The sequence below is a fragment of the Leiobunum rupestre genome, chromosome 4 (genome assembly GCF_980474605.1).
Source record: "Leiobunum rupestre chromosome 4, qqLeiRupe1.1.hap1, whole genome shotgun sequence".
NCBI lineage: Eukaryota > Metazoa > Arthropoda > Arachnida > Opiliones > Sclerosomatidae > Leiobunum > Leiobunum rupestre.
In genome coordinates this window covers 69,068,150-69,093,524 of record NC_143387.1, presented here as the reverse complement: position 1 = coordinate 69,093,524, position 25,375 = coordinate 69,068,150, and the positions used below count along the sequence as shown (strand labels likewise).

The 25,375-nt window shown below is 37.7% G+C and overlaps 3 protein-coding genes across 3 annotated transcripts; 1 reads left to right on the top strand and 2 right to left on the bottom strand.

Moving 5' to 3' along the window:
- Nucleotides 1-4,138: 4,138 nt before the first annotated feature.
- LOC149948858 (uncharacterized) lies at nucleotides 4,139-5,182 on the bottom strand. Its single transcript, XM_090172748.1, has 2 exons — nucleotides 4,634-5,182; nucleotides 4,139-4,525 (listed from the first exon to the last, which is right to left on the bottom strand). The coding sequence occupies exons 1-2, from the start codon at nucleotides 5,025-5,027 to the stop codon at nucleotides 4,254-4,256; spliced, it is 666 nt and encodes a 221-aa protein (XP_090028874.1). The 5' UTR covers nucleotides 5,028-5,182; the 3' UTR covers nucleotides 4,139-4,253.
- Nucleotides 5,183-16,875: 11,693 nt separating this feature from the next.
- mRpS26 (mitochondrial ribosomal protein S26) lies at nucleotides 16,876-18,244 on the top strand. The gene is made up of 3 exons (XM_090174024.1): nucleotides 16,876-17,213; nucleotides 17,276-17,537; nucleotides 17,593-18,244. Exons 1-3 carry the CDS (start codon nucleotides 16,930-16,932, stop codon nucleotides 17,776-17,778), a joined length of 732 nt encoding a protein of 243 aa, XP_090030150.1. The 5' UTR covers nucleotides 16,876-16,929; the 3' UTR covers nucleotides 17,779-18,244.
- LOC149948856 (uncharacterized) lies at nucleotides 18,057-21,043 on the bottom strand. The gene is made up of 6 exons (XM_090174023.1): nucleotides 20,413-21,043; nucleotides 20,122-20,348; nucleotides 18,759-19,874; nucleotides 18,554-18,692; nucleotides 18,250-18,498; nucleotides 18,057-18,188 (listed from the first exon to the last, which is right to left on the bottom strand). Exons 1-6 carry the CDS (start codon nucleotides 20,542-20,544, stop codon nucleotides 18,063-18,065), a joined length of 1,989 nt encoding a protein of 662 aa, XP_090030149.1. The 5' UTR covers nucleotides 20,545-21,043; the 3' UTR covers nucleotides 18,057-18,062.
- Nucleotides 21,044-25,375: the final 4,332 nt, after the last annotated feature.

Below are 25,375 nucleotides of genomic sequence, written 5' to 3'. Positions count from 1 at the left end.
TTCAAGGAAATAAATGATAAATACATCTAGAGTTAAATTACCTTCAAAAAGTGCCCAGATAAAATTAAATTCCCTGACTTTTCAGTGAATCTTTAGAAATTCTTAAAATTCCCTGACATTTCCCTGACTTTTTAGGCCCATTTTTAAATTCCCTGACTTTTCCCTGATTTCCCTGTTTTCCCTGACGTGTGGCAACCCTGTTATTGTTTAATACTTGAAACACATGTAAATAAATAAATAAAACAAAAAGTGACAAGAAGATTCACTGTAACTTCAGGGTAAATATATTATTTTAACATTTTTTATTAAATAATATTAAGTTAAAATATATTAAGCTTTCGTCTTTTTAAACCTAGAATAATATTGTATATTTAGTAAGGGCCGGTTTGTAATTTTATCTGACTGAAATTTTTTTCCATAATAAAGATACAAATCTGAACAGAAATCATCCTCCTTGAAATGCAGACTGAAGACCATCTATCTTTTACCTATTTAGTTCCAAAGATGTACCTAAGCATCTTTTATCTTCAATTATATTAGTTTTAAGATTCTTACTCTCAAAACTAATTAGATTTACAGAAAATACTATCTAAGATCGGTTATATATATATATATATATTTACTATTAATAAAGATTTGTTATTATTAAAGATTTATAAATTTTAAGAGAGACATTATTTACGCGTCAAAACGCTCTAACCACCTCTACAGCCTTCTAAACTATGTATTCTAATATAGCGCCTTCGCGTAAAAAACGCGTCTCTTTTTCTTCATTTAATATTTATAAGGTAATATTTTTTTTAATTATGAATTATACATAAATATATTGCGAAAAGATAGTTTAACTTACTATACCTTGTTTTTTCTAAATAGGAAAGTGGAAAACCGAAGAAAAAACATTTTCCCGCGATTTCGCATGTATTCCCCGCCTTTGGTGATAGTAGGTTTTTGGTCGTATTTAGCGCCCCTATCGGGATTATTCATACACGCAAATTAACATTAGATGCGAGGCGATTGACGGGGCCTCTAAAGCGCGGTACGCGTGATCGAAGTTGGCCGTGGACTGGGAAAGATTCACCGCCTTCAAATTTTCGTCTACTTCAAAGAATAATTCTGAACGAACCAATGGATGAAAAGTTATGAAACTAGCTTTTAAATAAACCTTGAAACTTATTTCAAGTGATATTTATAATTCACTGATGACCAAATTCGCGAAAAGTATTAATATCGTTCCGAATTACAACCTACTTTCTAAAATCTCATTTTGCTTCCTAATACACGCGTTGACAACGCAAACTTTACCTAGACGAGCAGATGTTCGATTATCTACATGGCCTTTAAGAATATTATTTTTGAATGTTATAAAGCAATAAACGATTTTTCAAGACGATTTTATAATACACATTTAAGTTCATATAAAGTTATAAACGGGAAAATTTGTATGTTGAATATTTCTTAAATCATTTGGTAGGTTGATTCGCTCGCGTTCTACATGTTGAACAGTCTCATCGGTGTCGTGTTTTCTTTTCAATATGAACTTAAATTGAAGTGACCCATTATTCCGACTTTCCCATCATTTTGTCTCACACAACCTTCACAATAGCTTCATTTTCAAGCGATTTATTGCAAAAATAACAAGAGTTAGCTGGGTGGTAAATTTTAAACGCGGTTACATGAAGAGCGGCGGATGCGTTTTAAGTCAACGAAGGCGCAAAGTTGTAAGACGCGTTTCGGGTACAACGTTAAAACCGCGAATACGACACCACGATTGCTCGTATGTAAAATGCTCATAGAACATTGTTTGTGGGAAATAGCCGGACCCTAATGTTCATAATTGGGTTTATAGCCGTACATACAATATTAACGTAGATATTCGCGATAAACCATTACTGTGCACCGGTTTCCCCCATAATCATTGCTCGTAAAACAACTATTTCTAACAGTAACCTGTGAAAAGATATATTTTGTTTGAGTAATTACTCCTAAAATATTTAATTACGGAATTTTGAACCATTCTTCATTTTTTATTTAAATAAACTAGCTTTCTATGATTTGAAAGAAACGCGTTTTCTAGTGCTTTCTTAGCGATTGGAAATTATAGTAAAAAGAAAACTATTTCTAACACTAACCTGTGAAAAGAGTATGTACTCTTACACGATTTGATTACGCAGTTTTGAGCCCTTCTTTAACTTTAATTAAACATAAGTTACGTTAAAGATTTAAAAAAAAAGCGTTAGCGTCGAGCTAAAGTCGGCCATTTAATTTTAGGCGAAATAGAGTGTTAGTTCACCAGTTTGGCACCGATGGCGTAACTTTCGTTGCCAGCCAAACGAAAAGCATGGGCCAAAGGCAGGGTTTTTTAAAAGTTCTAATCGGACCCCACGACAAAATTTCAAAAATCGTTCTAGTTTGTTATCCGATTTCTATGTTACCCACCGAAGTCATCGGCTGGAAGAGTCGGTTTTTCAACGCCATTTTAAAAAACACCGATGACTGAATAAAAGCGTTCAACAACTTACGACGTCATTATGACGAAAAAGCTCATCGGTGGAAAATATAAATCCATCGGGTTTTTTTCCGTTGACTTTTACCAAAAGTAGCATAAGACTTATGCTACTTTTGCTGTTACTAAAGAGATCTAAGCGCTGGGATTTATTGGTCTAAGGTCTAAACGAGTCATGTTTTCGTTTAAGCAGACGACAAAGCTAGATTACTCCCTCTACACTGTCACCAAGGAGGATAGGAAGGGAGGCGAAGTAGGAGCCTAGGAGGGATGAACCGAGGGGCTGATCACTCCGCGTAATCGGTGTACACTGTACAGAGCCGTACCTTTGACTGTACTAATGGGACTACGCGTAATCTTTGAAGTCCCTGCCTTTGGCAGTGCTAATCTAAGCGTAGTCCGGTGTACAGACTTTCAAAGAGTGGTTTGCCCCTCGGGATGAACGCGCCAGCATCCTTGTAAGAAGTTTAGCGCGAACTCGGCTATAAAATTTCGGAAAAATGGCGGCAACACGTAGCGTAGCGGGCGCAATCTTGCCGCCATTTTCCGAAATTTTCCCGCCAAGCGCGCGCTAAGCTTCTTACAAGGATGCTGGCGCTTTCATCCCTCCTACTTCGTCTCCCTTTCTATCCTCCTTGCTGTCACCTCCTTTCGAGGAGGAGTAAAAAGTGTAACCTTAGAGCTCTGGAACAAGCGAAAAAAATTCGGGACAGGGTAAATCTTTCTCCGAGAACAGGCGAATAAAACGTTTTAGGGTAAAAAGTTTACACTTTTTGTCCTCGGACAAGTGAAAAGAAACCACCTAATAAAATACGTTAGGTCACGTGTAAATGTTTTTTCTACGTCACTAGCTAAAGTTATTGAAGATAGAGAGTGCGTGGCGTCACTGGCGTGCAGCGTGCTTACAGTCCATGGCGTGCTCGAGTCGATATTCGATAAAGATTTTGGTACCCTAAGCTTGAAGTCGACGTGCGAAACGCGCGTGCTAATAAAGCACTAAAAAGCTTACGCTCCTGAGTCCTGAAGCGGGATAAAACATTTTATACATCTAATTTTTTTATTGATTTATTTGATAGAAACACCTATTAATAAATGGGGATAAAAAAAAGAAGGTATTCCTATTCGTATATTTTTACTACAAATTTTGAATAATTTAATTAATTCTTGATATACAACTTTAACCATGGGCCAAATAATGATAATTAATTAATTTATCATTATTACATTGAAAGAAATGTACTGTTTTCAAGTTACATTGCTCTTGTACCTTCCCTGAATTGACTGATTGATTAAATTAAAAAAAAAAATTAAATTAATAATTTTTCATTTAGTAGAATAATTTTATAAAATTTTTAAACCTTGCTACTTTTGATTACATTATTTTCAAAATTAGAAGAATTTCGTATTAGAAATCAGACAAATTCCCCTTTCCCGCATTTTTCGCCTCCCCTGTCGTTAGAGGTGGGAAATGGATATTTTAGAAGTTTAAAAATATTATTAGAAAATTGGTAATGTTTGTTGTCTGTAATTTGCGAATCAGTCTATTATTAATAAACTGTTCATTATGTGCTCCTGATTGAAATCTACTCTTTCTAATAACCTTACGAAAATTGTAAAATTTCGTTCAACCAACACTTAATATAAAAATAAAGATTTATTTTCATTAGCCAAAATTTACAAAATATGAATAGCTAAAAAAAATGTTTTCCATTTTGAACTGTCGGGATCAATAAATCTTTAAACTAAACCACTATATTGTTTTTTTCCCTGTTAAGTAAAAGATACTATTAACAGACTTTGCTTTTTCTAATTCTTTAAGATCAATCCTCTTTGCTAGCTCATTAAGGTCAATGCCAAAGTATTCAAAGGCAATTTTTAATTCATCAAATTTCGTCTTTGAATGATCTGCTTCTGTATACATCTCAATTTCCAACTTTGTTAACCTTTTCAAAGTTACAATTGGTCTTATATCATTCAAATGTTGGAAGTCTTCACCTTTTTTCAACCCTTCTGGAATTTGCCCTTTTAACGTGACATTTAATGGTGATATATTTATTGTTGAAGATGATAAGGAAAGTGTGTTAGAGCTTGATGTGGATTCTGAATCCATATCTGTTTCCAATAACTTACCACCACTAATAAAATTTTCAGACTTTTTCTTTTTATCAAGAAAATTTTGTGAAAGTTTGGCTTTCAATACTTTTTCAATCTTTTTCCCAAGCTTTTCATTGTTCATATTCAATCTTGAATGATTTCTGGACGTTGTGTCGTTTTTTAATCCATGTTTCTTTTTACTAGAACTTACTATGTTGGACTTGCAAAGTTTCCTCAACTTTTTTGAATTTTTATCTTTGGCAGACAGTAATATTTCTTTAGCTGTATTTGACTTCAAAATCATTTTCAGCTCTTGGGTACTTTTCACAAAGCCTATTTTTCTTTCTTTGGTTCTTTGGTCGGACTTCAAACCTTTTTTAGCTTTTTCCTTGTTCACTAAGGAATCTTCAAATTTTTTATTTTTCCCCATCAGATATATTTTCCAGTAAACCTTCACTATTTAATTTCGGACTCGTAAATCTTACGAAATTATACCATAAGGGTCTGGATAAACCAAATTTAGAATAATCATAAAAATGATAAGTGTTCGTCCACTTTTCCGTCAAATGTTTCGACTTTACGACAGAAAAGCAGACTACAGGAGTAACAGAAAAACAATTCATTCGGTGATTTTGCCAGATAGGTTTCAGAAATTCCCAAAATATTCTAATATTTTTAAATAATTATGTGATTCCGAGAAAGATTGCTAGTCACATGATTTGGTTACTTTCTGTCGTATGGTTAAAGTATTTTTCAATTTCAACATGAGCGAAGTCGCGCGAGCCACAATTGACTAATATATCAATATCAAGAGCACGCGCCCAAAAAAATTACAAATTTATTTGTCGATATTATATTAGTGAGAGCGCATGGTTACAAACATAGAAATCTCATAGGTAACTAGAATGCTGCCGCCTACGGCCGAGCTTGACGCCAGTTCGCCTTGATCCTTCAGCCAATGAGAGGCCGTAGAGTGGTTCCGCCAAGGAGGATAATAATCCTCCTTGGTTCCGCGTATCTATAGCGGGAGCTAGGTGAGGTCATTCTCTCTGGTGACATTAAATTCTTGGCAGAACCACTCTTTGAGCTCTGATTGTCTGAGATCTGGCTATCGTCTGCCATGGCGTTTGGTCCATTTGCCAGTTACACGGCAGCATTCTAGTTACCTATGAGATTTCTATGGTTACAAAATAAACCCGAATTGTTCGAAATTGGTATACAGCTCTGAAAATTGATATACACGTGCCTTGAGCTATACTCTCGAGTACCTAAATTTTATTTTTCAAAAAAACTGTCTGGAAAAACTTTTATAAGCAAAAAACGCCCTTGTTGCCGAGACCGCGCGCATCTTAGTTTAAATGTGTTTTTAAAGTACACCGCATCTCCGCAACTTTAGGAATAATAAATGGTAAATCGCGTGTAACTCGCGTGGTAAAGGTGGTAAAGTTATGAATTTTTTTATGGTAATACGTGTAATAGTACTACTTAAAACCTGATATGGAACCACATCGAGGTATTTTTTTTTAATTGACGTTTTTTACCATTTTTCATTTTTCTCCATAGGGAAAAATGGTAAATCGCATGTAGCTCGGGTGGTAAAGGTGGTAAAGTTATGAAATTTTTTATGGTGATACGTGTAATAGTACTACTTAAAACCTGATATGGAACCACATCGAGGTATTTTTTTTAATTGACGTTTTTAACGATTTTTCGTTTTTCTCTATAGGAAAAAATGGTAAATCGCGTGTATCTCGGGTGGTAAAGTTATGAAATTTTTATGGTGATACGTGTCACAGTGCTACTTAAAGCCTGATATGGAACCACATCGAGGTAGTTTTTTTATTTGAGGTTTTTAACGATTTTTCGTTTTTCTCTATAGGAAAAAATGGTAAATCGCGTGTATCTCGGGTGGTAAAGGTGGTAATGTTATGAAATTTTTCATGGTGATACGATTAATAGTACTTCTTAAAACCTGACATGGAACCACATTGAGATATTTTTTTTACTTGACGTTTTTAACGATTTTTCGTTTTTCTCTATAGGAAAAATGGTATATCGAGTGTTATGAAACTTTTTATGGTGATACGTGTCACTGTATCTACTGTCCTTGTTTGGATCTCTATTTATTATACCTCATTGGTGGCAACATAGAAAATAGAAATGAGACTAGAGCCACTCAGGATAAAAATTTAATGGCAAACCTGATGCTATGTGAAAAATATTTGAAAGTCCGGAATCGTTCATTGACCTGATTCTGACTATAATAATAATACTTTATTGTCAGGATTTAGAAAGTGATATACACTTATTGGACTCCTGAGTACGCACCTATATTACGTACACCAAGCAGTTGACGACAAGAACATAAAACAAAATAAAATAATACAAAACAAGATTATCAATACACCAGGCTGAGAAATAAGGAATTTTTTTAAACTGGACCAGGGAGGCTATTCTCTAATTTATCTCGATCTCACTCTCGATGTCGATTCGAAGTCGATCTCGAAGGCGATCACTTCGATCGAGAAGTCATTTCTCGATAAACGCTATTCTATATTTCATCGAAATCGACTTCGAAGTGATACATCTCGACTCTCGACAAGCGAGTAGACCACGTGGGTTCTACATATTTCCGGTTGTAATCGCGCATAGGCTCTCTATTTTCCGACCAATAAGAATACACCATCACAAAAACAGCTGATTACAAACGCACATGTTTTATAGTTTAGAGAAAGGATATTTATTTTCATTGTAATACTGCAGTATATATTTAAAGTCCAAAGGATTTATTGTTTGGTAAAAAGTTTTGGTGTAAAGAATTGGTTGTGTTTTTTTAGTGAAATTTCTTTTATTAGCTTAGAATTATCTTCTATAAAGAAATAAATTAATCGCTGAACTAATTTTTTCAATGTCGGAGAGACAAAGTCGTGTTTCAGTTTCCCAGCAAGAGGCAATAGTGGAATTTTTGTCTCATCATGAACAATTCAAGCCGAGCTATAGCAAGCGACATTGCTTTTTTCCCTAAGAAAGTAAGAAAGACGGTTTGGGTAGTGGACTAGTGGTAGCTTTTTGGCAACACGGGAGAAGGGTGGGGGAGGGAGTTAAAAAGAACTACCAGCTCGATGATTGGTTGAAACCTCTGTCGAAAGCGATCTCGTAAGCTTCGGACACGACGAGATCGACTTCGAGAAGTCCATCGAATTCGAGTAGCATTTTTCGACAAATATTTTATAGAATAGAGTTTTTCGACATCTCATGAGAACGATTCGAGATCGAGAACTGCTTACAGAATAGGGCCACTGGGGCCAGTAGAGCCTAGGTAGTTTAATTAAAAAACTGTCCAATGGCCACTTACCATTTTTAAATCTCAAAATCAGGCTTTCATAATTTATGGTCAAATAGAGTGTAGAGTAGACAGACTCACGACACCCAGTCACCCACCCATACACACAATTGACACAAGGCCAAGCACACAGCATACAAGCAAAGGCCAAACAATTTTAGGGATTAATAAATTATTTTTTAATGAACTAAAATCTTGATGGGTAAAAACTTTGAATTAATTAAGTGGTCACCAGGGCCACTAACACCCCAAGCATTTAATTTTTAAACTGGCCCAACTAATTTTTAAACTGGCGATTGGCCTGTGATAGTGCCTTATTTATCACAATGATACCAACACAAGATAAGAACAGGTGAATTGGGTAAGCTAAATAGATTAACGGTAAACAGTGCAACAAACTATACAAAAATATAAAACTAATTCAGATGTTTACAAGAGGAAAATGGGGAATTGGCTAGAAAATCCAGCCCCGAAACTTGTCCAAACGTGATTTAAAAGAACCAACCGAAGATTTAGATTTGACGGCAGAGGGGAGCTCATTCCAGCTGAGTGGTTAATAACACGTTGAGTGAAAAAGACCCGTCTGGATAATCAGTTGCACCTGATTTTGTACAGGGTTGGCGCTTTTCGACCAGTTCCTTTAATTGTAAAGAACTGGTCGGCCTTCAAGTCATAGAAACCATGGACAATCTAAAAAGTTTCAATGAGGTCAGTTCGAAGGCGGTGAACAGAAAGGGACAAAAGGCCCAGGCGGTTAAGGCGGTCAGGATAAGGCAGGGTACGCAAACCCGGGACAAGTTTCGTGGCTTTCCTCTGCACCCGTTCCAATCTATCAACGTCTTTTAACAAGATGAGGAGACCAAATGCTCGAGCAATAGTCGAGATGAGGACGGACATAAGCACTATACAAAATCTTAAACGATTTAGCACTAAAAAAGAAAAAGGGCGCTTTAATAGATAAAGGGCTCTCATTCCCCGGGCTGAAGCAGCTTTGCTATGAGTGTCCCCCAACATTCTACCCGAGAGCATCACCCCCAAATCACGAATGATATTTTGAGATTCTATTAGTCGGCCACCAAGACGATACTCCCACAATGCAGAACTAAAGATTTGGTGGAGTTGAAACTCATACCGTTCGAGCCCACCCCATAATCTAATGCATTGACATCTGATTGAGGTAAAAGAGCATCATACACAGAGGTAATACCACGGCCAATCTTGTTGTCATCAGAAAAAAGTTTCAAAAACGACTCCTTGACCACAAGGGGGAGATCATTGACAAAAATGACAAAAAGTGTGGGGCCCAAAACAGACCCCTGGGGAACACCACTAGTGAACGAGCACCAGGACGAGGTGACGCCATTAAGAACAACACGCTGAGATCTATTACTTAGAAAATCAGCAATCCAATTAACAATGATTGGGGGAACCTCTAAGAGCTCCAATTTGCGAATAAGTAGGGAGTGGGGGACTGTGCCAAACACTTTTCGTAGGTCTAGGTAGATAAGGTCAACGGCGTCCCCATTATCAAGACAGCGCGTGACATTCTACATAGTCGAGAGCAGATTCGTGAAGCAAGAGCGTCGGAGAAGAAAGCCATGGTGGTCATTTGAAAAGAACGACCGTTTTGAAAGGAAAGAAACAAGAGTGTCACGAACATGTGTTTCGAGCTCTTTACTGGGGAGACAGGTCAAACTAATAGCTCGAAAATTGTCTACCGAGCAGGAATTAGGGGACTTTTTGATGGCAGTGACATTTGCCTGTTTCCAAATGGACGGCTGCCGACCCGACACAATAGAGAGTTTAAATATTGATAACAGGGGGGATGCAAGAATGGCAGCTCCCTCTTTAAGAAGACGGGGATTAAGATCATCCGACCCGGGGGATTTACTAATGGATAATCGATTAAGATAACGCTTCACAGTGGCATAAGAAAGACCAAAATCTGTGTTGCAAGAAACTTCATACGTGTAGGGATTGCATTCAATAGACGAGAAAAAGTCTCCCAACAGGACCGCTTCAGGATGAGACTCAACCGAAAATAGATTGGAAGAAACTTTTCAGGGCCTCCACAATTTCAGATGGGTCACGGATGACCATCCCATCCGAGTTCTCAACCACTATTAGTGGTTATTTGGGCTTAATGGAGCGTGCAATGTGAGCGTATAGGGCCTTAGGGTTGCTAGGGATGTCATTAACTAACTGAGCCTCATCCTTGAATTTAGAAGAACGAATGTGATTGGTAAGAAGGTTCCGTTTGTTCGCGAAAGCGTGACTAGTCAAAACAGACGGGGAGAGACAAAATGCTCTAAACGCGACACGCTTTTCCCTAATTAAATCAACTGTCCACCATGGTTCCCGACGAAGCCGTGAGCGCTTATGGGGTGATGGAGCCACTTTGGGGATACTATCGTCGCGAGCGTCAGCTACAAGGCGTAAAAAGGTAGACATCATATCATTGAGAGAGAGGGAATTATGAATTGCAGACCAGTCTTTCGTTAAAAGGGAGGCGCGAAAAAGGTCAAAATTACCACGGTTGTAAACAAAACGTACAGGCAAGGTAGGACAACTTGAGAACGCAGGGTTTACACACAAAGAGAAGGACAGAACGTCATGATCGCTTTTCCCGAAAGGAGCTAGGTGGGCTTGATCAGTAATAACGTCCAGTCAAATGTAAAAATTAAATCAAGTGTAGAGGGTAGGTTGTCCCCCTCGTGGCCTGGTTGGGGCCAAGACAAACGGTCACAGTTTACAGGAAAGGGTAGTGTCAATGAGACGTTTTTAAACCGACCGAACCCCTCTCGAGGTGGAGACAGAGCGCCAATCAATACAGGGAGCGTTGAAGTCGCCCAAAATAATAACTCGATCGGCCAACATACTGCCTCTCTCAATCGTCCGCAGGAGTGTTTTAAGGAAGTCTAGTGAGGCAGAAGGACTACGGTAAGAACAAAGTAAAAGCAGCAATTGACCATCCAGTTTAAGTTGGCAGACAAGTATGTTAGGGGAAGCAGCAATGGGCGAACGGAAGTAAAGCGCACAGCCTCCACGATTGGTAGTAGCACAATCAGAGCGAAATATGCCATAACCCTCAATGGTGGAAAGTTCAGAGGGAGTGTCCTTCTTCAACCATGTTTCGGTGAGCGCAATGATGTCTGGAACACGGTTCCAAATTAAAAGTTTAAGTTCATAAAGTTTATTAAGTAGTGATTCCACATATTAGTTAAGATGATGGAGAAAGAAACACACGTGGTTGGGAAGAAATCGGCCGCACCCGGATTAAGGGAAGAATGTAGAGGAGAAGAGGGTCAGTGCCGCCGTTGAAAGGTAGGAGTGCCCAGGGGGAGATAATTGGGAGAAGCGTTAGCCCCACCCATGGGAGCCTGTAGGGTTTGAGGAGCTCCCCACTGCCCGTTTGACTGAGAACTTTGGGGCATCGGATATCGCGTGTAGGGATAAATGGGTGGCTGCCCCTGAGGGGCAGTGTTACGAGAGTCTTGCGTTAAATGAGCCGGACCTGGGATCGCACGGGGGAGGATGGGTGGTACGTAGCTGCAGCAGTGTTAGGCACTACTTTGTATTTCCGGGTGCCAAGACCACTCTCACCTGCAGTAATTAAGTCGGGTCGGTAGTTCAGCCACAGCTTTCTGGTAACGAGCTTGCTGGTTTCTAGTACGGTCAGGTCGCGTAACCAGAGTAAATTTTCGGTCCTGCCGCCGGTCGGAGATATGCTTCAAGAATCCTCTTTTTTTGGGAATCGCTATGGAAGCGAATTTTGATTGGTCTAGGAAAACACCCAGGAGGCACGGGCAGCGCCTTAGAAAGCCGAATGAAAGTGATATGCAGAGGGAGGTTACTAAATTTCAGCAGATCCCGAACACATTGCTGACCAGAAACACCATCGGAGGTCATGTGATCTTCCGGTACTGAACTATGACGTCACCAAAACGTCCGGGACAGTTCAGAACTTGTTGTACGAATAGTCTGAAATTCCACCTTAAAAGTACTTATTGACTAGTCTGAAATTCCATCTTAAAAGTACGTATTGACTAGTCTGAAATTCCATCTTAAGAGCACGTATTGACTAGTCTGAAATTCCATCTTAAAAGCACAGCGTATTGACTAGTCTAAAATTCCATCTTAAAAGCACTAGAGTAATGGTAATATCCTCATATGTATGTAATTACCCTTTGTAATTCGAGGGTTTTAAAAATTGTAAGCCGACGAATTGACAAATTTGACACTCGCGTTTTGAAATTGTAAAAAAAACCCGTTATTAAAATATAGAACTGAACGGATTAGTTTTATTTCGCTCCAATTAAACTTACTAAGCCTAACAATAGAAAACATGAAAACAAAGTCTAAAAAACTATTGCAGACGAATTTAAGAGAGCTCAGCCTTCGGTTTTTGATGGTACCTGCCATAGAGATAGAAAAGAAATAGAGGGAAGATTACCGCGTTAAGGCACCCCTGTTTTTGACCGGGACATTCATCCCCCCCGCGCATGCATGAAAGTGGAGATGGGCAGAATTTGCAACGCCATCTATCCTTCCTTCGTTTACGTCAAATAACAGTTGATTTTCAAAAAAGCATAATGTATTTCAGTTCACCGCGCGTCGATGGCGCCACGTAATCTGCCCATCTAATGGCTTCCTACATTGGCGAAAAGGGGGTCGGCACTCTCGGTCAACTTCGCCAGATACAATAGTGCCTCTATTTCTTTTCTATCTCTATGGTACCTGCTCCTGCTCTCGAGCCAAGGGGGTCTCGATCAAGATGTTTGAAAAAATTTCTGTATGAGTTAAAATTGATGACGTCACCCAGATCTGGGTGAGGTCACGATTTTACATGGCAACGCAAAAGCCGTAATATTTTGATAAAAAAAACCATGTGGTCGAGGCAACCTTATAGTTCCCTTTTTTACGAACCTTGCTCTCGAGCAGGTACTGCTTGGCTTGAACAGTTCCGTAAGGTCCGAAGACCAGTTCCCGCGAGCGAATAGTTTGTAAAAGAACGATTTGAGAATTGTTTTTCAGCGAGTAGTTCGCGCGACGACTCATCGAACGTTTCCGGACTGGCGAATTATAGTTTTCACCTATTATCTTTACCATAGAAATCTCATAGGTAACTAGAATGCTGCCGTGTAACTGGCAAATGGGCCAAACGCCGTGGCAGACGATAGCCAGATCTCAGCCAATCAGAGCTCAAAGAGTGGTTCAAAAAACCTTACCCCCGCTACTGGTTCCCATATGCAAAACAAATTCTTTATGAAACGATATTTTGTGGTAGCGTAAGGTACACGACGAATAGACAGAGTCCTATAGACCAAACTATGTTCTTATATTTTGGCTATAAAGTATTCTAATTAACGGCTAGATACTTAAAAATTAACCACAGGTATTACTAAAAATTTATTTAATTATTATAAAAGTATAGTATAAAACTAAAATAGAAAAATAATACAGATGGCGCTAATGTTTCTAGAGACGAGTAACTGTTCACACATACCCCCTTTGGTCACTCGATTAGGCGTTAGAATCCTCCGTTAGAATCTACATAATACTTGTCTTTTAAAATTATATTACATGAAAACGACACGATAAAATTAATTCAAATTAACTACACTTATTCTACAATTAGAGCTCTATAGAATTCTAAAACAATTTGGATTAGTTTGGTCAGAGAGTGTAAAGTCGCTTCGCTACAGAGAGGCGCCTCTCTTTAAAAAATCCGTGGTACGATTTTATTCGCCGAGAATGTCCACAATTCCCGGGCGTTTGATGGCGCTAGTAGGATCTCCGGCGCGCGCTAGATTAGAGTTTGAGAAGACGCAAAAAAGGAAGTGTTTTAGGTATTTTTGCAAGTTTAATTTATTTTGAAATGTCTTGTTCGGCTAAAAATTGTAAATCGAATAAAAAGGTAACCACGCGTCTGTCTTTTTTTTTTTTTCAAGTTTCCAAGGGATAAAGACCGGTGAATACGCGTTTTAATTTAATAAGCATTAACATTTCTTAAAACTAATAGTTCTGCAGTGGCTGCAAAATGTAAACAGTGAAAAGCTCCAAAATAAAACTACAAATTACTTGCACTTTAACCACGTATTTTGCGGTCTTCATTTCACTGACGATTGTTTTATGAATATCAAAACCAAAAACCGGCTTACACCATTAGCTACACCTACTATTTTTTTTGGAAAATTCCAATGAAACCACGGTTTTCCCTAGGTAAACTGAAGGCAAAAACATATCCCGCCATGGTCTCTTACTGCCTTATGTTCATTTATAATTAATTCAAATAGTAGCAAATATAAATGCACCTGAAGATCATATTACAACTACAATCTTGTGTAAGGTAAACGCAGCACTACAAATGCCAAATTATGCCCTCCAAAATCAATTCAACGAAGAAAATGATAATTTATATAAAATATTCACAATGATGAACACTAGCTTTAAATGAATTTTTTTTTACTGGATGAAGTCAATTCCTATGAATTTAAACCCAGAACTATATATTGAATTCTATTCCATTTAAATATATTTGTACTTAACATAATTATAGCCATTCAACTAAACATTTTGACAATAATGAAAACGATAACATTGAAGGTTTCGTCAAGGGGGTAGGCACTTGGAAAAAAATTGTACACCAGATTTCCAAATATTTCCAATATTTCTTGTGGATTTCTAGGAATGTTTATTTTTATTTCTCGCTATTTGTACACCATATTTCTTAAGTGGCTACCCCCTCGGGTTTCGTAGACTTCGGTCCATATGGAAGGTCAAAATAGTACGCAAATCAGGCCCTAGTGTTCATGGTGAATGACATAAAACTGAAATTCAAACCACCAATTGGTTACTTCCTCACAAAAGATGCTTGTCACGAACAGACTTTGAAGATATTGCTTCATGATTGCGTAACTCACCTAAAACGTATTGGCCTTATTGTCAAAGCTGTAGTCTGTGACCAAGGAACAGGCAATCAAAATTTGTTCAAAAGTATGGGGATATCAGTGGAAAAGCCATTCATTGAAATTGATCCTCCACATCTCTTGAAAAGTGTGAGGAACAATTTCAAACGGTATCCCATAATAGTGGAAGGCAATCTAGTTTCTTGGGCAGTCCTAGAACATTTTTTCAAAATAGACCAAGAAATTGGTAAGTTTCAAAGCACACATATGCTGAAACGTAAACATATCAAGTTACCAGCATTTTCTAACATGAAAGTCAGTTTAGCTGCCCAAATTTGCAGTCAAAGTGTTTCTAATTCAAATGGCCTGTTCAATGGGATTAGGAGAGTTTTAACAATTGAAATCACATACACAGCAGAGTTCCTCTTACACATAAACGGCCTTTTTGATTGCTGCAATAGCAGGACATTAAACAATGAAACACACTGTAAGAGAGCAATGACTGATCAATCCATCCACATACCAATGCTGAAAGAAAAATTGGAAAGGTTTAATACATGGTAGCTTCAGAACTGTAGGTATAAAACCTTACCTTGTATTGAAGGGTGGAAACTATCAATTCAGTCTTTGCTACTCCTATGGAATGATATAAAGGATAATTTTGGTTTTAAGTTCTTAGTAACTGGAAGAATTAGTCAAGATTTTTAGAAAACTACTTTGGTTCCATTTTCCAATAAGGAGACAATTGAGATCTTCCAAATCCTCAACAATACCAGGCAGCGTACAGAGCTGCATCAGTCAATAGCCTCTTAAAACCATCAGATTCATATTGAATTGACAATTTGGATGACTTTATTTTAAACAGACTCGTTTAAAGTACCAGCTCCTGGACCATGATGAAGAATTGTCCAAATATGATAACCATTGGGTTTTGCAAGGTAAAGGACAATTCACTGACAAAGATTATATTTAATTAAGATTTGGCCAGCCCATAAAATATTCCACTTTAGATTCCACGAATTTCTTTTGATATATTAAAAAAGTACAGTTGATAATAATGAAATGAAATAGGGAGGGATTTTTCTTGTACTTACTTTTATATTTCTTACGAAATCAACTGTTTTACTTAAATAGTTAAAATAATTCAACATCACAGCTGACTGAGCTGAATTCAACTTTAACCTACTGAGAGCAAATTTTATTTTTCTTTGATAAGCAATTTTACAGTGCCATCGTGTGTCCGGGAATTGCAAACACCGTCGTCTGCTTCTTCAACGCTCTCATGGGGAAAAAACGTACCACGAAATTTTAACATTACGGGGATAGGAAGAGGCGCCTCTCTGTAGCGAAGCGACTTTACACTCTCTGGTTTGGTCTAGGACTCTGTGTATTCGTAAATATATATTTTTTTCATCTGGCAACCCTGTTACTGGCATATTGACGCAGCTGGTCCAGGAGCAAGGTTAGTAAATTTTAGGCTATAAAAGGTTGCCTCGATACGCTGTGGTTGCTAAGGGCTAATCGTGATGTCACTGAGATGAGATCCTATTGAAAATCAATGGGATCTCATCTGGGTGACGTCAGCAACAGACGAATTTTGGAGGCAATCCAAAAATTCTTTCAAACCGTTTCTCGATCGAGACCCCGTTGGTCCAGGAGTGGACGCTGGTTACATTGAATTGGGAATAATACTGCTAGAATTACAATTAAGATTTCGGTTGCCATGTTTACGCGGGACCTGTTCTGAGAAGACTGTACGAAATTCATCTTTATAATTAGGCGGTAGCGCCATCTATATTTTGTAAAGTTATATGATTCGCGCAAAAATTCAATTGCAATATAGTTGCCACCACTAGAGACAGATGCCGCCACGGTTGAAAGATATAGTTAAAAAAGTCTCCATATTGAACGAAATTTGTCCCGCGCCAGCCAGATTTAGTTGTACCTCTATTTATTCCCAACTCAATGGCTGGTTATTAAGAAAAAGAAAATAAAAGCGTCTGCTTCCAACATGGGACAAACAAATTTACAAAGTAGTACATAGGCTTATTCATGAATTAATATTCTTGAACCTTATAAACATGAATAAAATAAGGGTTTTGCTAAATAACCATCATTTATATCACAAAAATAAAGCATCACTCTTCCTGCGTGTAAAAAATTCAGCCTTCTTAAATTCTGAAGAAAATATTTATTTCAACCAACAAATTCGATGGCGAAAAATTCCAACACGAAAACCCACTTGGTTACCACCAGCAAAAACGAAGTTATTTTACATTCCGAAACACAAATATGCTCCTAAAGAAGAACTTCAGGAAATTCGTCGTCTCTTTTGCAATTACCACACCTACATAAGAGCAATAACGTAAGCTTTCCTAATAGTCTAACACGATAGAGGTATATGCTTTAAAATCCATTTTACTACAGTAATTATTTTAAAATGGAATGTGAAGAAATGAGCGCAACTGGTCATCTAACAATAGCTAAAGCTAAAATTGAACAAGAGGAGTTTGAGAAGTTGTTGGAAGAGAACAGCAAGGAGAATGGAAGAGTGGCTGTTCTGAGAGAAGCGCGAGTTGCAAAAGAGTTTGAAGCAGAGCAGCAACATTTACTAAATACAGAAGAACAACATAAGATATGGTTAGAAAAAAAGAAAATGGAAATTGAAAGTTTAGTGCGGCGAGAGAAGGTAAAAATTTAAATTTCTATTTAACTGAACCTAACTTTTTTGTTATTTTTTCAAGGAATTAAGTAAAACGTACATCACGTTAGAAAACTTGGATGAAGAGATTGAAAAATGCCTCAATGAAGTTGTCAACTACAATTTTGCTATTGATTTAGATGGACAAGTAATTTGGGAAACCACCCCACATCCCACTTTTTCAGCCTATCGGGAGAAAAAAAATATTACCAAAAACGTTTTTTGTTAGAGACATTTATTTGGAATTTCGCATCAAGATTGTAAAAATATAGAAAATACTAGGAAAAAATAGCTTTGAGAAATGGTTAATTTGTACAACTTTCTTAAGGCACTCACTTAAAATAAAGTTTATAAAATGCCAAGGCTATTAAGAACATTTTTAAAAATAGCATTTTTTTTAGTCAACCGCATTTTCGTAACCACATCTAACATAAAAGCACTTGCGTAGATTTTGTAAACCTTATTTGGTTAAAAGTAAAAATAGTTTTTCGTCCATGACTAGCTAAATTACATTCACTGAACGACATAATCCTTGTAGTTGCGCAATCCTTTTAGCTGTTTTTTTAAGCTGCGTACAAGTTGCACTGGTTGAACCAGAATTGAAATATCTCGTCCTACTGCATTCAGTCTTTCTTGAACCTTGAAAAAGCTTAATTAAAAAAACTAATCATAAACAACTTTTCTTTAAAACTAAACATACCTCGTTGTCTCTGAAGAATAAATTCAAAGGCCTATTATTTATTTCAGTTAGGATCCAATTGCATAAACAGTTTCCATCAACTGTAGGAGATTTTGATGGCAATCCGTGTCTGGCTGCTAAACCGTCACTGAGAACTTCTTTAACCTCAGCCGTGGTTCCTTCCCTAACGATGCCTAAATCTTGCCCATCAAAATCTCTTTTAATGGCAAAAGGTCTTCCGTGTGGTAGTCTTTGAACTACAAATTCCACCTATAAATAAAAACAAATAATTTTAAGAATTTTAAAATACATTTAAGATAATTACCACGAGAGACTGTTGTTTTATAGCTTTATTTGCTTCTTGAACATTAGAAACTTGACGACCAGCTATAGATATAATTTTATCCCCAATATGGAATGTGTTGTGAAGTAAAGGATGGTCTTTCTGTTTCCAGCCGGCAATCCTAAGGTATTTATAAAAAAAAAACAAATGTAAAATGTTATAAAGAGCTAGATTAAAATATATTCACCAAACAGCATCAAAAGAATCAACTAGAGCAATAGCTCCTTGGCAATCTTTTTTTCTTAAAAGTAGTCGTACACCGCCTCGGTGTCCAATTTCTTTCAAAAGAGCTTGAACTTGGGCTTCTTTGAGAGATAAATTTTGGGTAGCATTATTCGACTGAGTCCATGTAGTAGCTTCCTGATCTTCAGGAACAGCGTTATAAGGCGGTGGCCCATCATTGGAAGGAGGGTGGGGAGAATTAGACTGTTGTCTTTGAAGAAATCTTTCTGTATTCCGCAAACTGGTGGAATGTCGCATTGGCAGATGGAAGTTTCCGGATCTAACATCTCTTATTCCATTTAAACTGTGTGGTCTATGAGTTAGGCTGCTAGAAAGAGCCCTTTGAGCCACATTAGACAACGGAGGCTGATTAGGATCCAAGATTTCACTTTCAGATCGACGTCTCAAAGTTGGGGGAGGCCGTACTCTGGTGGATGTATTTTGAGAAACATTAAGATTTGCATAATTGACATTGATGGTAGTTCCACTGGTGGTTACGGTGGTCCTAAAGATCGGCTCATAAATAGTGCTGGGAGATGAGTTACCGGAAGGTGGATTTCTGTTTATAGTAGCCTCTTGAGAGTTTGCTAAATTGGTGTTGGTATATTCATCAACTCCTCTCATTCTATCGTAGAGAGCGCTAGTAACAAAATCAAAATTGAAAACATTTCCGTAATTCGATCCTTCCCCGTTTCTATTCTGAGAGTCAGGTGGTGCGCTATGAACGTGTGTCGGTGTTTGCGGAAGAGGAGAATTATTATTGCTACTACTTTGAAGAGGTTGCGCTGGAGGGCTCCTTACGTAAGTTACAGTCAGGGCTGCGTATGGGCTCTCCCGTCCTGATGTTGCTATATTAACAGGAGGAATTGGAGGCAGGGGAGAGTTGGGATCACGACCAGCTAAAGCCGAGTTGGTATCATTCCTGTTCTGGCTAGAATCAGCCACAGTTGAGGGAGTGGGGGATAATGGAGCATTCCTAGAATTAGTTGGTTCTCTACTATAGACATTGTCTTTCGGCTGTAGAATTCCCAATTCCCTTAGTTTGTTGTTCAGAGTATCAATCCATTCTACCATTAATTCTCTGTAAAAATAATTGCATTGTTATTTCACAGAAAAAGGGGTTAAATAAGGATTAATAATAATGATAATCAGCTAGGCTAATAAACAAAGCACCATCTTAGGCCCAAGTCATCTAGCAACTTTAATTCAGGTGGCCGGATTAAATTGCGTAGGAGGATGGTGGCAACACCTTCAAGCCAGACGAGCCAACAGCTCCCTACACTTACTATTACCGTTAACCTCTACTAGTTGTTACGGAGTTAACTTACTGTGTGGGGGCTGCCAGTCTTATAACTTGAGAACCTAATGTAATGGCAAATTCATGGTCATCTTCTTGAATTAAAATTGTAGGCGAGATGTGCAAACATTGGTTCAATGGAAAACTGTAAAGTGGAGTGTGAGAATATGCACTTCGTCGATTTTCATAATATTCTAAGAATGGTTCTTTCTCATCATGGACGCAAAATACAACCCAAATTTTCTCTGGTTTTGGTGCCTGTAAAATAAATTCAAAATGTTATTTTAGACCCGAAACAAGAAAAAAATTAAAGGAAACTCACTTTAGAAAAAGGTCCTGGTCTTTTTTCAATAACAGGTATCTTTTTCAACCATCCATTTTTATAAATTTCCCTAATAGTTGTAGCTGAAGTAGCTGGATCAGAAGGCACTGAACTAGTATCTTGAGTCGACATAATTTCTTAGTTGCTTAGCAGCTCAATTTCTTTCAACAGCTGCTATGGGTACTAGGATATAAAACTAATCCTTAGTGAAGGCAAAGTGCCAACATCAGTGTGTGGCTGGCCATTATAATCTACTCCACAGCATATTGAATGGAATTGAATAAATTGTTTATATATACATCAAATCCGAGAATCATTGTAAAATTGATCAAATGGTTATTATTGTTGAGGTCAATCTATTCGTCCATGTTAAAAAGCAATAATTTAAAATCTTCATTCTATTTGAAGAAATAGAGCGTGAAAATTCATGCTGTCAGATTTTTGCGTACAAAGTGACGTTCTATTGAAGAGTTCCATTAGAATTAGACCTAGACCTTATAAAAACTTGCGTGTAAGAATAAACAAACATTGTGCCTTTACAGAGTGGGCCTTTTCAATCGAACAAAAATAGTTCCAAATATTTGCTATGCTAAGCTTTTGTTTGACCGGTTGAGACCAAAACACGATAGCGGTTACAATCTGCGAAAAGGCCAAGATGTCGGATGGGTTTCGTAGAAATAGACACGCCCAACGACTTTAACCATTGGTTCACAGGCTGACATTTAAAAAGGAGGCGTTTTATATTTTTGCGAAAAGACACGTGTTTTTGTTGTTGTTTTTTTTAGTTTCAGTTGTAGCCGGAGGCAAATTGAACAAGATGTCACGGACATTTAAGTACACACAATCCCCCCGATGTAATGAATGTATTTCGAATATTAAATTTATATTTGAACAAATTTTCAATCATCTTGTGCATAAACTTAATACACGTACTATAATAACACAAGTGGGAATTGGTCGAAAATGAGTGTTTCTAAACCACCCTATATATTCTTCTTCTTCTATATTATATGCACCAAAGCCGCCAGAGGCTGCTTATAAAAACATTATCTCAATCACCGTGTCGTTTATTAAGTTTAACATAACTAACCCACAAAAAATTAACAACCAAAGAGTAATATTAACTCAAAGAAAGATACATGACCACGCTTTATTAATCACCATGTCCATTAATTATGAACAACATTTCAATCATCCTGTACAGTCCCGATCAAAAGTTTCTGGCCGTTTTCTCTTGGCAGCCATTTTGTTTCTATTTTAGGTAGAGATCCGAATGAGGGCTTCTGTTAATGAAAACCCCCACGAAAATAATTTGCCCTACCACCATCAGGGCGCGAGCAAAGCCGGAAATAGCCAAACCCCTCCAAAATGATATCATGAAAAAATTAATAAAATATGTCGTGTCTAAGCTTGTTTGAAGCGTCATAATATTCGGAAACATCATTTCATTTTTCAAAATGCGACTCGTGACACGTGAAATTTAAAAGAATTTCTAGAACGTTTTTACAAAAGTCTGACTTTTGGTTTTTATTTCGTGACCCCCTATAGGGGGGGGGGGGGCAAGAAAAGAATTGCGTTTACTCAATAGTGGTACAAGTAGATGGTTAGCTAGTAGTGCCCGTAAATGCGGGAGAGAACCGTTCGACATTGTAGAGAGGTCTACGGGTAATCTCTCTGAAAGAGAAGTGGCGGAGAAAACTGTAAATCAGTCAGCTCATAGTGGTCGCGAAGGCGCGCTTACTGCTCCAAATCCCGAAAAGCAGTATCGGGTAACCTATAAAAAAGGTCTGCGGAGAAAGATAAAATGCTAATAATAAGGTTAGCTGGTAGTGCTTGTAAAGGCTCGAGGAAAGTGAATTTTCTGTTTGAAATCGGAGAGAGTCCGACAAAGTAACCTCTTTAAATGAAAAGGTGCGGAGAAAAAGAAAAAGGGAAACAGTTACCTAGTAGTGGTGACAAAGTCGCACTTACAGGTTCAAATCACGCAGAGCAGTATCGGTTAACTTGAATTAGACCGCACGGAATGAGAGAGAAGAGAGAGCTTTAGCGCTTGCTGCCGTCGGAAGACTGAAATTCGGAAATTGTCTTCCCCCTTTTCGTAAAATGTTCAGCGTTAAGGCTCGCCCAATGAAATGTGTACGCAACACTGGGATAGCGTGTTTAAACATAGACCATGCATAGAAAAAAAACGGGTTTTTCCGCAATCGAATGCCCTTCCTGAAGAGATAGTTTCCTTAAAAGCTTATCATCATTTTCAATCTAAACTTAAAGATTTCTTTAAGTTGTAATTCTCACTAATACTAAACTTAACTACCTTCTAATTGTATAACACTCTTAATATGTCCCAACATAAGTGGTATTACTCTAAGTACCCAACTTTGAACGGGTTCTATGGGGGCTATGCCTGTCCGTGTGCCAAACTCTCTCTCTCTAAAATAGAACTATCTATACCTGCTACTAAAATGAATGCTAACCATTGCCGCGGTAAGCTTACGCTTTAGTGCTTGGTTACTAGAAAACCGAAGGGAAAGAAAAAACGAATGTCTCTCGAGTTTCCTCTCGATTCCCGAGGCTCGGCTCGATTCGCGGAGAGGGGGTTAGTTTTGAATATTCTTTCCCCCAAAACCTCCAATACAAGAGAAACGGCCTAACCCAATGAGATTCCTAAGCCCCGTTAATTCCCGTTTGGCACACTGGTGGGCGCCACTAGCAGAAATAAAATTCAAATATTTATCTCTTCGATTCTCTCGAGGATTTTTCGCGCTCGCAACGGCCCCCTGAACTAGCGTGGGAAATAAGGCGGTGGCAGTGGGCAAATGACCAGTTTAAAAATTGCCCGGACCAGTTTATTAATTAAATCGGAGGGGGGTTAGTGGTCCACTGGACCAATTAATTAATTCGAGGTAAATATTTTGATATTGGTAGGTCCAAATGTTATATTATTAGTCTTTGGATTTGAAGGTCTGTGTAACAGTGGCTGCGGGATGTTACTACATTCAAATTCGAATTCACTAGAGCTGTGCGAGTAGTGGTTTTAGGCAATCGAGTCGGGTATCTAGTACGAATTTTTTTCATCGAGTATTCGAGTTGAATAATATTGAAGTGGGATATAAAAGACTAGTGTACTAGCCTGCTAGACTAATTATAGTAATTAAAATTTAGTAAAATAACAATATACATTTCTTTTTAAATTATTAATGTACCGTCTGTCCATATATTGCCTAGGAAGTTAAGACTCCTAAAGTGCACTATGTTCCGAAACGCCCAAAAAACGGCTAAAATTCCCCATAGAATATTTAAAAAAACTTTTTGCATATTATGAATCAGTGTAAAATCAGATTTCACCCACAGAAATTTCTATTCTCTGCGACCCCTGGCGGCGAAACTAGCCCCCCTGGCGGAATATCGCAACAACACTTATCACAATCTGTAGTTTGTCATCGGGCTAGTCATTTTTAAAATTTTCAGAATTTTTCCACTGCCCAATTTGTTGCCGCCACCGTAAGAAAGGTGAAAAACCCCATTTTCGTCCATGTTGGTAGAGGTTTTTCTCAAAAACCCGCAGGTACCTTTTCAAAAGTTTAACGACGTCTCCTAGTACAATACCCCAACATTACGTTGTAATTACTTTCACGCGTTGATCTCCGCGCATTTTAAAGAAAAATTCGTTTGAAATTTAAAAAGAATATTTCTAAAATAGCCCAAAAACCGCCAAAGTTTTGGGCTAGCTTTGGCTGAAAAAAAATAAGTTAGTTTTTTGAAACCAAATGTTTCATTCGTGTACCAGGCTTTATTCAGTTTTATTTTTTCATGTTACAATGTAAAGAGTAAGACTAACGCCTTATTTGCATATATATTCTTAATTATCGAGTTCCATTTCATCTTCTATTTCTAATACAATATTATTCCATGTGTTTCTAGTGAAGTCTTCAAGGAATTGGTCCTCGTCAGAGATATCAGTTGATTCGTTTGAAGAAAATACATTGTTTGGAAATGGCGGTTCGTCGGGTTCTTTAAGTAATTCTAGCGCGGCTTTCGGAAGTTGAATGGCGCTTCGTTTTTCTAGCCTCTTTTGTAATGAATAGTTGGAGACAATTGGATTAGAAGAGTCCATAGCTCTATTGAATATATCTGTTAAATTGTCAATTCTTGAACTTTTTCGAGCGTGTAACTCTCGATCCTTGCGATATAATTTGTTTCGGGACTCGCCTGCATGTTCGCTTAACGTGCCCATAGGCAAAGTCGAACTTTGAATTATTTCTTGACCATGAAAAAGAATTTTATGAACTGTAACTGGCAAATAATCAAGAATTGACAATTTAACAGATATATTCAATAGAGCTATGGACTCTTCTGATCCAATTGTCTCCAACTATTCATTACAAAAGAGGCTAGAAAAACGAAGCGCCATTCAACTTCCGAAAGCCGCGCTAGAATTACTTAAAGAACCCGACGAACCGCCATTTCCAAACAATGTATTTTCTTCAAACGAATCAACTGATATCTCTGACGAGGACCAATTCCCCGAAGACTTCACTAGAAAACCATTGAATAATATTCTATTAGAAATAGAAGATGAAATGGAACTCGATAATTAAGAATATATATGCAAATAAGGCGTTAGTCTTACTCTTTACATTGTAACATGGAAAAATAAAACTGAATAAAGCCAGGTACACGAATGAAACATTTGGTTTCAAAAAACTAACTTATTTTTTTTCAGCCAAAGCTAGCCCAAAACTTTGGCGGTTTTTGGGCTATTTTAGAAATATTCTTTTTAAATTTCAAACGAATTTTTCTTTAAAATGCGCGGAGATCAACGCGTGAAAGTAATTACAACGTAATGTTGGGGTATTGTACTAGGAGACGTCGTTAAACTTTTGAAAAGGTACCTGTGGGTTTTTGAGAAAAACCTCTACCAACATGGACGAAAATGGGGTTTTTCACCTTTCTTACGGTGGCG

Bases quoted from the DNA above. Each gene is read 5' to 3' on its own strand.
- LOC149948858 (XM_090172748.1), bottom strand. From the start codon at position 5,027: ATGGGGAAAAATAAAAAATTTGAAGATTCCTTAGTGAACAAGGAAAAA. The intron at 4,526-4,633 runs GTAAGTTATTGG...TCACGTTAAAAG, and splicing joins TGAAAATTTTATTAGTGGTG to GGCAAATTCCAGAAGGGTTG.
- mRpS26 (XM_090174024.1), top strand. From the start codon at position 16,930: ATGAATAAAATAAGGGTTTTGCTAAATAACCATCATTTATATCACAAA. The intron at 17,214-17,275 runs GTAAGCTTTCCT...ATTTTACTACAG, and splicing joins ACCTACATAAGAGCAATAAC to TAATTATTTTAAAATGGAAT. The intron at 17,538-17,592 runs GTAAAAATTTAA...TATTTTTTCAAG, and splicing joins GTTTAGTGCGGCGAGAGAAG to GAATTAAGTAAAACGTACAT.
- LOC149948856 (XM_090174023.1), bottom strand. From the start codon at position 20,544: ATGTCGACTCAAGATACTAGTTCAGTGCCTTCTGATCCAGCTACTTCA. The intron at 20,349-20,412 runs GTGAGTTTCCTT...TTTATTTTACAG, and splicing joins GACCAGGACCTTTTTCTAAA to GCACCAAAACCAGAGAAAAT. The intron at 19,875-20,121 runs GTAAGTTAACTC...TTATTTTTACAG, and splicing joins AGACTGGCAGCCCCCACACA to AGAATTAATGGTAGAATGGA.